At 48.3% G+C, this 11,244-nt stretch overlaps 2 protein-coding genes across 3 annotated transcripts in view; both read right to left on the minus strand.

The window, feature by feature from the left end:
- On the minus strand, positions 1-7,190 carry LOC130390811 (cyclic nucleotide-gated cation channel-like). Its single transcript, XM_056600961.1, has 11 exons — positions 6,989-7,190; positions 6,083-6,172; positions 5,188-5,274; positions 4,440-4,631; positions 3,961-4,071; positions 3,625-3,731; positions 2,845-3,332; positions 1,931-2,209; positions 1,740-1,838; positions 1,148-1,525; positions 1-180 (listed from the first exon to the last, which is right to left on the minus strand). The coding sequence occupies exons 2-11, from the start codon at positions 6,169-6,171 to the stop codon at positions 1-3; spliced, it is 2,010 nt and encodes a 669-aa protein (XP_056456936.1). The 5' UTR covers position 6,172; positions 6,989-7,190.
- Positions 7,191-8,940: 1,750 nt separating this feature from the next.
- The window catches only part of LOC130390437 (plastin-3-like), a 14,920-nt gene continuing 12,616 nt past the window's right edge, over positions 8,941-11,244 (minus strand). Inside the window, exons 13-16 of one of the 2 annotated variants that reach the window (XM_056600398.1) lie at positions 10,968-11,101; positions 10,440-10,563; positions 9,935-10,059; positions 8,941-9,256 (exon numbers count right to left, since the gene is read on the minus strand). In XM_056600398.1, coding sequence (XP_056456373.1) covers positions 9,121-9,256; positions 9,935-10,059; positions 10,440-10,563; positions 10,968-11,101 — 519 coding nt within the window. In that variant the 3' untranslated portion in view covers positions 8,941-9,120. The remainder of the gene's footprint in view (positions 9,257-9,934; positions 10,060-10,439; positions 10,564-10,967; positions 11,102-11,244) is intronic. The other variant, XM_056600397.1, reaches the window with a different exon arrangement.

Here is an 11,244-nt window from a genome sequence, read left to right on the forward strand (position 1 = left end):
CTAAAGCTGGATGTTGATTTCACTGCGATTCTCGTCGCCTCCGGGGATGCTGTCGTCGGCCTCCGAGAGGAAGCCGCTGCCGGTGGTTGCCGTGGCGATGCTGTGCTCAAGGACCGTGATTCGTTTTTTGAGTCGTAGCTGGGAGGAGTTGAATTCACTCTGGAGGCGGGCCAAACAGGTCTGAACAGGAGAACAATATAATTATAACAACTATCTATAGTACACAATATTGTTTATGTTATAATAAGAAGCAAACCTGCACATGAATTAAAGGGACTTTGTATAAGAATCAAAAGCTCCTGAACTGCATCATCCGCGCTTAGACGTCACCTCCCTCCCTTTCCCCAGCAAAACCATCCCAGTTCAAATCGAATAGAGGTCGGCCCAGGGGCTGTTCTCAGCAACAGGGAAAGGCAGGGAAGGTTTAATTATTGAAGTTAAATTAAAACCTGTTCTTATATCATCAGAAAAGATCAGCAGGTCACCCCTACCAGCCATTCAGAAACTGTACACTTCACACTGTTCCAAGCGGGCAATGAACATCATCAAAGACACAACTCATCCAGCACACAGTCTGTTCTCCCTTCTACCATCAGGGAAGCGGTACCGCAGCCTGCGGTCCCGCACAAGCAGACTGAGTAACAGCTTCTTTCCAAAAGCCATCAGACTCATCAACACACTGAAGAAAACCACATGAACTTCACCATGTCACTGGCACTTTACTGTTGCACTTTACTTTACTGTTGCACCTTGTGACCACTGATTGTACTTCTGCTGCTATATGTGTGTGTGTGTGTGTGTGTGTGTGTGTGTGTGTGTGTGTGTGTGTGTGTGTGTGTGTGTGTGTGTGTGTGTGTGTGTGTGTGTGTGTGTGTGTGTGTGTGTGTGTGTGTGTGTGAGATTATTGTCAATGTCTTATTTAAATGTTTTTTTTAACTACACATTGGAGTCTGGCCAAACGCAATTTCAAACTTCTGTGCTAACCCTGTTACATAGATTTTTGACAATAAAGTACACTTGAACTTGAACTTATATTGTCAATTTAAAGCATTGTTTTTCAGCTAAAAATCCTTCACATCGTCCCTGCAAACAAAGCAAGTCTGCTATTTTACACAAATGCGTTGCATTCATTTCAACATGTGTCTACCTGCAAGCGGTCCAGACTGGACTCCAGCCTCTCCACCTTCTCCTCCACCTCCTCCCCGGCGGAGACGTTCACTTCCTCCAGAAGCCCCTCCTTCTGCAGGATGTCCCGCCCCCTTTGCTCCAGCTGCGCCCTGGCGTGCGGGAACTCCTGCAGCACGTCCATCAGGTCTTGCTTGGAGAGGCAGAAGAGGTCCGAGTAGCCCAGGCTTCGGATGTTTGCGGTGCGCCGGTTGCCCATCTTGCTCCCGCTGATGTTCAGGATGCTGATCTCTCCGAAGCAGCTCCCGGCGGTGAGGACGGCGAGCTGGGTGCCCCCGTCCTCCCCCACCACCGCCAGGTGCCCGTCTTTGATGATGTACATCTCCTTACCCACGTCGCCCTAGCATGCAGGGCGGAGGTCGGGCAAAATGTCTTCCCAATACTTTCAACGCACTGAGTATACCATACTATTAATAAACTTGTGTGTTTCGCAGAGTCATCTGAATCTCTAGGACTACTATGTTAGCCAGATTCGGCTATTAATAATGGTGATGCAAAAAGTAATGGTAACGGTCGACAGCTCTGCATAGTACCTTTAGTGAACATGTTCTTACCTTCCTACAGATGTAGTCTCCAGGGCTAAAGACTTGCGGTCGAAGCTTTAACACCAGCTCCACAAGAAGGCCAGCCTCGCAGTCCTGGAATATGCGTACCTGCACACAAATGCACACTTTCTCACCTTGTCCTGCAGCAAATCGATTTTGAAAGATCGAGCGTGCAATCATTATGGGGCGGAGGTCCTCACCTTCTTCAGCGTCTCGAGGTGAACGTTGATGGCAATCTCCGCTCTCAGCTTATTGGGCAGGCTCTTCAGCACTTCCTGTTCGTCTACCGTCTTCTGATTGGTCCATAGGTAGTCAAACCAGCGAATGACCCGCTGCTCCAAGTCTTTGCTGACGTGTCTGAAGTGCATGTAGTGTTTGAGTGCGTCCACGCGGCTCTGGAAGGTGGCTCTTGTTGCGTTCATGTTGGAGATCATCGCTCCCACGTTGCCCACAATGGACGCAAAGATGAGCACACCAACCTTGAAAATAATTGAGCTATTAGAGAGATATTTCATTTGATGATTTATTATAGCCAATGGTTGAGGTGTCCCAGAGCAAGGTACGTGAATCTGAGACAAAATTAATAGTCGCTGCGGGAGCGTATCTATGTTCCCCGAGTCCTATGTTCCCCGGGTCCTATGTTCCCCGCTTTGTATGTGACCGGGGATCATAGGAGCAAATCTTTTTGTCGTAGGATGGTAGGGGCAAGTACCCCCTTTTTCGCCTTTGACTCGCTTGTGATTGGGGTTAGGTTTAGGGTTACCCCTCAGCCTAATCCTAACCTTAACCATAACCCTAAACCTGACCCTAACCCTTTGCACCCGGGGAACATAGGACCTGGGGAACATAGGGATCACCCCGTCGCTGCGATGTGCCGTTTGAATGGCGCCGTTTTGCCATAACCAAACTGTGGAGGGTTCGGGTCAGTGTGAGCCACTAATTGGTCAGTGCTTTTGCATAGCCACAGGTCTTAAAAACGCTCTATACCGTCATTCCATTTACCATTTAATACCTCCTTTGACATAACGACCCCCTACGACAAACAAGGACACCTTCCTTGTTTCAAAGTCAAGGTGCGACGCAATCGGACAAAAAACCGCCGCCACGTACTCACCAGGAAGTCAAACACCAGGAAGAGGTACTCCTCGTCGCGGACGGGGGGCGGCGTCTCCCCGATGGTGGTCAGCGTCAGCGTGGACCAGTACAGGCAGTAGATGTAGCTCCTCGTCAGCGAGCCGAACTCGGGGTCGGAGGCGTTGGGGTACACCCAGGAGTCGGAGCCCAGGCCCAGCAGCTTGGAGAAGCTGTAGTAGACGCAGGCGTTCCAGTGGATGATGACCAGGATGTAGAGCACCAGCTTCCAGATGCGGAAGGCGTTGGGGCAGCCCGTGCGCGTCTCCGTGCGCTCAAACAGCTCGAAGAGGCGCGGCAGGCGCAGCAGGCGGTTGAAGCGCAGCAGGGGGGTGTAGGAGGGCCCGGCGGCCAGGTACAGCAGGTCGGTGGGCAGCACGGAGCACACGTCCAGCTTGAACTGCACCGTGCTGACGTAGCTCTCCCGCAGGCGCCGCACGTCCTTCACCATCAGGCCCTGGTCCAGGAAGCCTAGGGGGGGGGGGGGGGACGCAAGGGGGAGCTGGGATCTGGCTGGAGGTTTACAGGGTTATGGGTAATAGATGTGTGTGTGTGTGTGTGTGTGTGTGTGTGTGTGTGTGTGTGTGTGTGTGTGTGTGTGTGTGTGTGTGTAAAGGCTTCCCCCCCCCCCCCTCCCCCCCAGCTGCTTGGATTGATGGATATTACCTTCCATCATTAGCATGCAAACCCCCGGTATTGAACTCAATGGAAACAGTTGTGTGTCTGTTGTGTGTCTATTGCGTGTAGCTGCGTGACCTATGACCTGTGCGGAGCCGGACAACCGTGTCCAGGATGTAGAGGCTGTCACACAGATAGTCCAGGACCGGCCACACCAGCACGTTGTTGGTCTGAAGCTCGTTAAAACAAGCTCTGCAGACGCACGACAACGACAACATAAGAATGAATGATCCATGTTATGCGTTTACAAATGTTTTGTGATAACCTTGTTTGGGAAGTGTGAGATTTTTGGCAGAGATAATTTTACACCAATGAGGACTTATTTATGAATGAATACGTTGATTTGAGGTAATAAATGACTGAAAATATTACACAGTGTCCCTTTAATAATAGAATTGGTAATATTAGAAGTGCTATTGACCTGGCGACCAGAAGGCTCCAGTTGTAAAGAACAGCAGCACCAATCACAATCAGCCAGTGGTAGTACGCGTCATCAGAGGGCGACAACACAAAGACTCTGCACCTCCTCTTCCTGAGGGGGAGAGCAGGGGTCAACGGGAGCAGGGGTCAACGGGAGCAGGGGTCAACGGGAGCAGCGACAGCCAGCTGGTGGACAGATGTGCGCGTCCGTACCAGCAGCGACGCCAAAGAATTATGTTTGCGGGAGCTACGTGGGGGGCTAGATTGTTTATAGCGGTTGCTAAAAAAGACGTAATAAATCATACTACACAAAACAATATGATATGAATCAACCAATCAAATCACACCACAAGCATCCGCCGTCATTATCACTTAAGCAAATAAAAAATATGATTACATAGTTCAGTTTGGTTGCCAATAAGTCATTCTGATCTCTAAAACATATTTTTTCCCGAATATTTATCTCTGATGACTCCCTACATGCGTCTCATTCGACGGCCCTCGGCGTCGGCGTCCGAGTCTGCGTGGGTGTGGCTAAACCTGCTGGGCGGGGCCTGTATGTCGTTGGGGGCGGGGCCCCTGAAGCGCTCCAGGAAGGAGTCGGGTCGCTCCACCTCCTCCACCAGACTCTTGTGGGCCCACTCTCGTAGCGTCATCACCATGTTCACGATCCTGCACACACACACGCACACGCGCACACGCACACACACACACACACACACACACGCACACACACACACACGCAAGTCAGCCCCCACACCAAGTCCCACAAGACCCCCCCCCCCCGGTATCTGGAGAGAGCCCCCTGGTGTACCTGGAGAGAGCCCCCTGGTGTACCTGGAGAGAGCCCCCTGGTGTACCTGGAGGGAGCCCCCTGGTGTACCTGGAGAGAGCCCCCTGGTGTACCTGGAGAGAGCCCCCTGGTGTACCTGGAGAGAGCCCCCTGGTGTACCTGGAGAGAGCCCCCTGGTGTACCTGGAGAGAGCCCCCTGGTGTACCTGGAGAGAGCCCCCTGGTGTACCTGGAGAGAGCCCCCTGGTGTACCTGGAGAGAGCCCGCTGGTGTACCTGGAGAGAGCCCCCTGGTGTACCTGGAGAGAGCCCCCTGGTGTACCTGGAGAGAGCCCCCTGGTGTACCTGGAGAGAGCCCCCTGGTGTACCTGGAGAGAGCCCCCTGGTGTACCTGGAGAGAGCCCCCTGGTGTACCTGGAGAGAGCCCCCTGGTGTACCTGGAGAGAGCCCCCTGGCCGTGGAAGGAGCTCGGGGAGTTATGATCTCTTCTGTCATTGGCTGCCATCCTCTGGAGCTCTGAGCAGGTGTCGTCACACATCGACTGGCCCCTACACAACCACACGCATAACCGCACGCACCGCCAGACACACAACCAGACACACAACCACACGCACAGCCGGACGCACAGCCAGACGCACAATCAGACACACAACTCATTTTAATGCTCTTATCAACATGGAGAAGTGCATCGGCTTGCCTTGTGCAAATGTTTTTTTATTGATAACAACATTGGCATATAATGATCAAAACAGGACGATACAAAAAAAAAGCCTATAGTGCAATTAAACGATGAACATGCAAACATACTGCCTTGAACATAGCAGTGAGGGTACTGCTGCTTTGTTTTGAGCCAAAGAAAAAGAAAAAAAAAAAGAATTGCGTTAATGGCGCGATACAAAAATTAACGCCGTTAAAATTGGTTTGCGTTAACGCCGTTAATAACGCGTTTAACTGATAGCACCAATATATATATTTATATATATATATATATCAGTGTTCGACTTCATCAAGTAAATATTACTCCATGGATTTGAGCATTTTGTTTTCACATTGTCACGGAAACAGGTAGTCGCTAGTTGTGTTTGACTGTTGTTTTTAAAGTTGGAATTGTCGAGCATTGATTTGAAGCTAATATTACGACAAAAAGAGCAAACCCTTGAAATGTTATCGACCAATCAGGATTCATTATTGCAATGGTATCGAATGCTGTGGAATAAATAAAGATAAACGTACTGACATTAGAGGACACAATGAAGGAAAAACAAGAGCGTTGTGTGTTCCTATGTGACAGCACAGAGAGACACACACACGTCTGCAGTGAGCGTCTGCTACCTGCTCTGAAGGCTGTCTGCTCGGTCGCTCTCCTCATCCGTCCAGGTCTTCACAGAGAGCCGCTGTGAAGCCACCACCTGACCATGCATACTGCACACACACACACACACACACACACACACAAACAAACATAAACACACGCACACACACACACACACACACAAACATAAACACACGCACACACACACACAAACATAAACACACGCACAAACACCCACACACACATACATACACACACACATACATCCACCCCCACACACACGCACATACATACATACAAACACACACACACATACATACACACACTCAAGTAGACATACGCTCGACACACACACACAAACACACACACAAAGACACACACACACATACACACAGCATATTTCTCTCAAAAAACTCCATATATAATCAAAGCAGACTGAAAGTGTGGGGGGGGGGGGTGTACCAGGATACAAACATGTTGGATATGAGGTTATCTCTGTCCTTAACAGCATGCGTATTATGCATATGCATATTATATTAAGTATCAGCATGATGCAAAAGGTGACAGATAGCAAAAAGGCTACGATAGAATAGCAAGCCATTTGGTGGTGATTTATCGTGTGGATATGCAGATATGAATAAATATCATTCACAGCTCCCCCTTTTGGTACCAGTTATAATACATTGGATGAACACAAACACACACACACACACAAAGACACACACACTCAATTTTTCACTCACTAGTCTGTGACGAAAAAGTTGGATGCACAAGATACTGTGTGAAACATACTCAAACATCCCTACAGGGACCAAGTGGCGCTATAGCATCGAGCTGTTATCCTCTACTGTCACGCAAACCATACAGGAGATGGAGAGACAAGCAGACAGGATGAAACACACAGACAAAAGTCTGAATCCACAAACCTGATCACTGTTCCAGTTCACCTCAACCCAACCTGTTTAGTTCAGCTCATCTAATCTCTGTTTCATTCACCCATCAGGGAAACCTGTTAACGCCACGTGTCCCTCGTGGATCGACGACTCGACGTCCAACAACTCTCCGACGGTGGGTCGGCGATGGGCGCCGGTGTTGTGAGGACCACAGCACACTGGAGAGGACATGGAGGAGCCCAATGCTGGAGGGAGCGTCGCATGAAAGGGTGTGCAAATGGATCCGCTAAAAGGATCACAGGGCACTCGGCTCACACACGTTTTTAATTGGGAATTGTGTGTATGTGTATGTGTGTGTGGGTGTGTGTGTGTGTGTGTGTAGCACACATCTGCACTCGCTTTAAACAACATGCTCCTTTTGTGATAGCGAGCTCATCTGAATTCAAGGACCCCTTTTGAAGTGGCCTCAAGGCAGACTGCACTGTGTGTGTGTGTGTGTGTGTGTGTCTGTGTGTCTCATGGTGATTTTGCATAAGTATGTCTTGAAGATAAGTGTTTTTCTGCCGCATTCCACACACACCGCACTTTATTTTCAAACCTAGAAATAATGCGATGCAAATTGCCTGTCAGCACAGACAGACACACACACAATAAAAAAGAAGACGTCACACAGAACTGCGTTTTTACATCTGTATTATATTTCTTAACATGTCTATTGATACATCTCCAGTTGCAAGACATTTATTAACTCAAGTTTAGACTTGGTATTAGTAAAATCCCATTTTTGTAATTGGAACCCACAAAGAATAAGACTCAATAGTCAAATCATAATGAACAGTTGAGAATGCTGATTGGCCACATGTTTTGGCAGCAAATGAATAGTATTCTGAAAGTGCTAATGTTAATTATTGCAGTTTGCAATGATGAAAACAAAAAAAGATGTTCCCTGATTACAGAAGAATTCTGATCGGTTAATTAAAGATGGTGATGATGACATTTTAAACACAGTTTAAGGCAACACTACTTATCTGGCTGGATTCATACAAAAGCTCTTTGGAAATCATTAAAAAGCAGATGCAACAGTGTTTTTTTGTGTGTTGTTTTCAAGGTTATTTATTGAATGTGTTTGTACATAAAAAAAGAAAAGAAAAATGTGTCAAGTTGAAAATAAAAACCTGTACAATCGTATCATCTCAGCTTTGGTCAGAATAGCTCCAGTCTGGAAACTGGCTTAGGCCACAGGTGTCATGCGCACGTTAATTCATGGCCTGGCTCCATTAAATGCTCCTGTAACCCAGAGATACATTCTGTAGGATTGGGCTGACTCATGGATTTCATGGGACATGAGGACCATAGAGGCAACACCGACATGTGGGCTGGTGGAGCCCTCAGGAAGTGAGGCGTGGAGAAGTGAAAGCCGGTGGTGACCTCCCCGTAGCCTGAGATATAACCCTCCGCAGATTATGCTATTGCTATGGATTTCTGAGCTTGAGGCAGCATAAAGTGTGGCGCCAAATATAACATGCCAAGCTGCCGCCTTTTACAGACCCAGCTCTGATCAGAAGTAGTACATGAGTTGCTCTTCAACGAGTGACACTGAAACAGTCCCAAGATGTATGATCGAAACCACACGTTCGTTTTTAATCGGAAGCGAGCGCTCGATGCTAACCACACAGTGCTACCTATGATGAAACGCAGGAAGACCGTGAAGAAACGACTGCGACAGCCCGGCCCGTCTCCTGATCAAACGTTGGAGACCAGTTAGTGACGTCGTAGACTTATCTCCGCTAGCGTGGGCGCTTGGTGCATAAACGGAGCCGACCCATAATTAGTGGGTTCGTCTGACGCCAACGCCTCTGTGAAGGGTCTACTGAGGATTGATTCAAATGTGTCATGTGATCAGAGAGGAGTGGAGTCGGTGGAGAGCTGGATCTATGAACGCTGGGTGGACGCTGAGAAGCCCCCCCCCCCCCCCCACCCTAGCTGCTCTGCATAACCAGCCCCCCCAAGGACAAAACAATCGGGGGGTGTGTGTGTGTGTGTGTGTGTGTGTGTGTGTGTGTGTGTGTGTGTGTGTGTGTGTGTGTGTGTGTGTGTGTGTGTGTGTGTGTGTGTGTGTGTGTGTGTGTGTGTGTGTGTGTGTGTCTTTGTGGGTGTATGAGTGTCTATTGCGCCCTCTTCATGCCCCTCCCCATCAGGCAGGCGAACATGGTCATCACCATCTTGGGGTTCACCTCCACCAGGTCCTCGGGGAGGGCGTACACTCGGGCGCCAATCTTCCTCGCCATGGAAACCGCGTACCTTGTGATGATGTCAGTGGAAGAGGGGTGGGGGAGGGGGAGGGGGAGGACACGCAATCAGTGTGGTAGGGAATTTACATTTTGGAATAGGAAGTACAGGATATTCATATAAAACGAGCAGATGTATTGTATTAGTAACTTTTCAGAAAAAGCTATTAATGTTATCATTTTAAATAAAGCTATTTATTCAAAGAACTATATCAGGGATAAACCACAATGTTTATTAATAAACCACATACCGTTATTGGAAAATAATGTGCGACAGCAAGGTGACGCAATTTCAAGTCATTTATATATCTAATATCTGAAATAATATCTAATCATTCAAATTATTAGATATTACGAAAGTTTTATCTGAATTGACGTGCGTTATGATAAAGTGAATTGCTTACTTTACTTCTTCTTGTGTGCCTTATATATCTTATGATAAAGTGCGAACCACGGAAACAAGTGGGTCTCGACCTAGGTTGGTCCCGGGGAGCGTGCGTGCGACACCCAGACACACACACACACACACCTCTGCGGTGTGTCGTACGCAATAGTTCCTATAAACCACCGCGCGTGCGGTGAGAACACTCGACAGAATAAAAATACATTTCTGAAGCGTTGAACAATGCGGTTGCCGTGGTGAAACTCTAGCTAGCACGCTGTCAGGCATAGAGTCCTATCAGGGCCTTACTTAGCGTTGCTCAGCTTGTCCTCGTCTGTGAGGCTGCCCGTTTTAACCAGGTCAAAGTTCACACTGTTGGGCTGAATGGAGTCGATCAGATCCAGAACTGGACTGCTGTCGCTGATGCTCTTGTCCTAGACGGACAGGATGGTAGACACACATCAACATTAGATGTTATATTCAACCTAAGATCCTTAGATTATTTGTTTTATAAGTATTCGTTGATATCTTTTAAAAGTTGGAGACTAAACCAAAGTCCCCTAGAATACAATGATAAGATAAGTAACAATTGAGCCAGTCACTAACATTGAATAAATACGTACTAGTACCTATTACAATGTCACCAGCAAAACAAAAGTAGTTACAACTAACTGATCGAGAATCGAGTTTTAAAGTAAGCACAAAAAAATCCTAATAACTTTGAATGATGTGTCTGATTTGCAGAACTGAACCGCAGAATTGAACCAGAGAACTGTGCACAGAACTGAAGTGCAGAACTGAACCGCGGGCCGACCTTGAAGCTGCGCAGGGACGTGGTCTTCCCGGCGTTCTTCAGCGTCTTGTTCACCCAATTGACGATCAGTTCATCTCCGGCCGCTTCTCCATCTCCGAGGTCCTCCAGCACGTTCAGAGTGTACCTGGTGGTGCAGCCGCAGACGTTACACCACTGAACCCCCCCTCAGGGGTCACACCTGGAGGTCAACCCCGGAGACGTTACACCGCTGAGCCCCCTCAGGGGTCAGAGGTCACACCTGGTGCTGGAACCAGTGAAGTGCTCTGGGAGAAAAAGCTGAAACAGCGCAACAGCGCCCCCTAGTGACTCCACTGAGACACACTCCCAAGGATGGAATTGTTTCACGCACCTGTTGACCGGCCCACCCACCCGATACATAAACATCAAATTATTACATCACAGCAGTTATTTTTTTAAAAGTAACGTAGGGTTCGCCGCAGGATGCATTTTCAACGCAAAAATTGAGAAAATCCAATTCCAACAAAACAGGTGCTTGTTGTGGTTGTGTGGCGGCATGCAGGTCGTCACCTCCTCATTAACTGCCAGACCAGGGCCAGGGTGAGGGTTGGGTTTCCTTCATTCAGGTCCTGACCTCCGATACCGACCAGGGAGAAGCCAGCCGAGGACTTTCCCAACTCCACTGCGTAATTACAATTCTCCAGCTGGACACACAGACACACACACACACACACACACACACACACACACACACGATACCATGTGTTGTATTGGCTGGTTGTAGGATTGGCTCGTGGGCCTCTTCTCTTTGTGAAGCACATTATCATCAATATATGTATGATAATGT

Source organism: Gadus chalcogrammus, chromosome 10 (assembly GCF_026213295.1).
Source record: "Gadus chalcogrammus isolate NIFS_2021 chromosome 10, NIFS_Gcha_1.0, whole genome shotgun sequence".
Classification (NCBI taxonomy): domain Eukaryota; kingdom Metazoa; phylum Chordata; class Actinopteri; order Gadiformes; family Gadidae; genus Gadus; species Gadus chalcogrammus.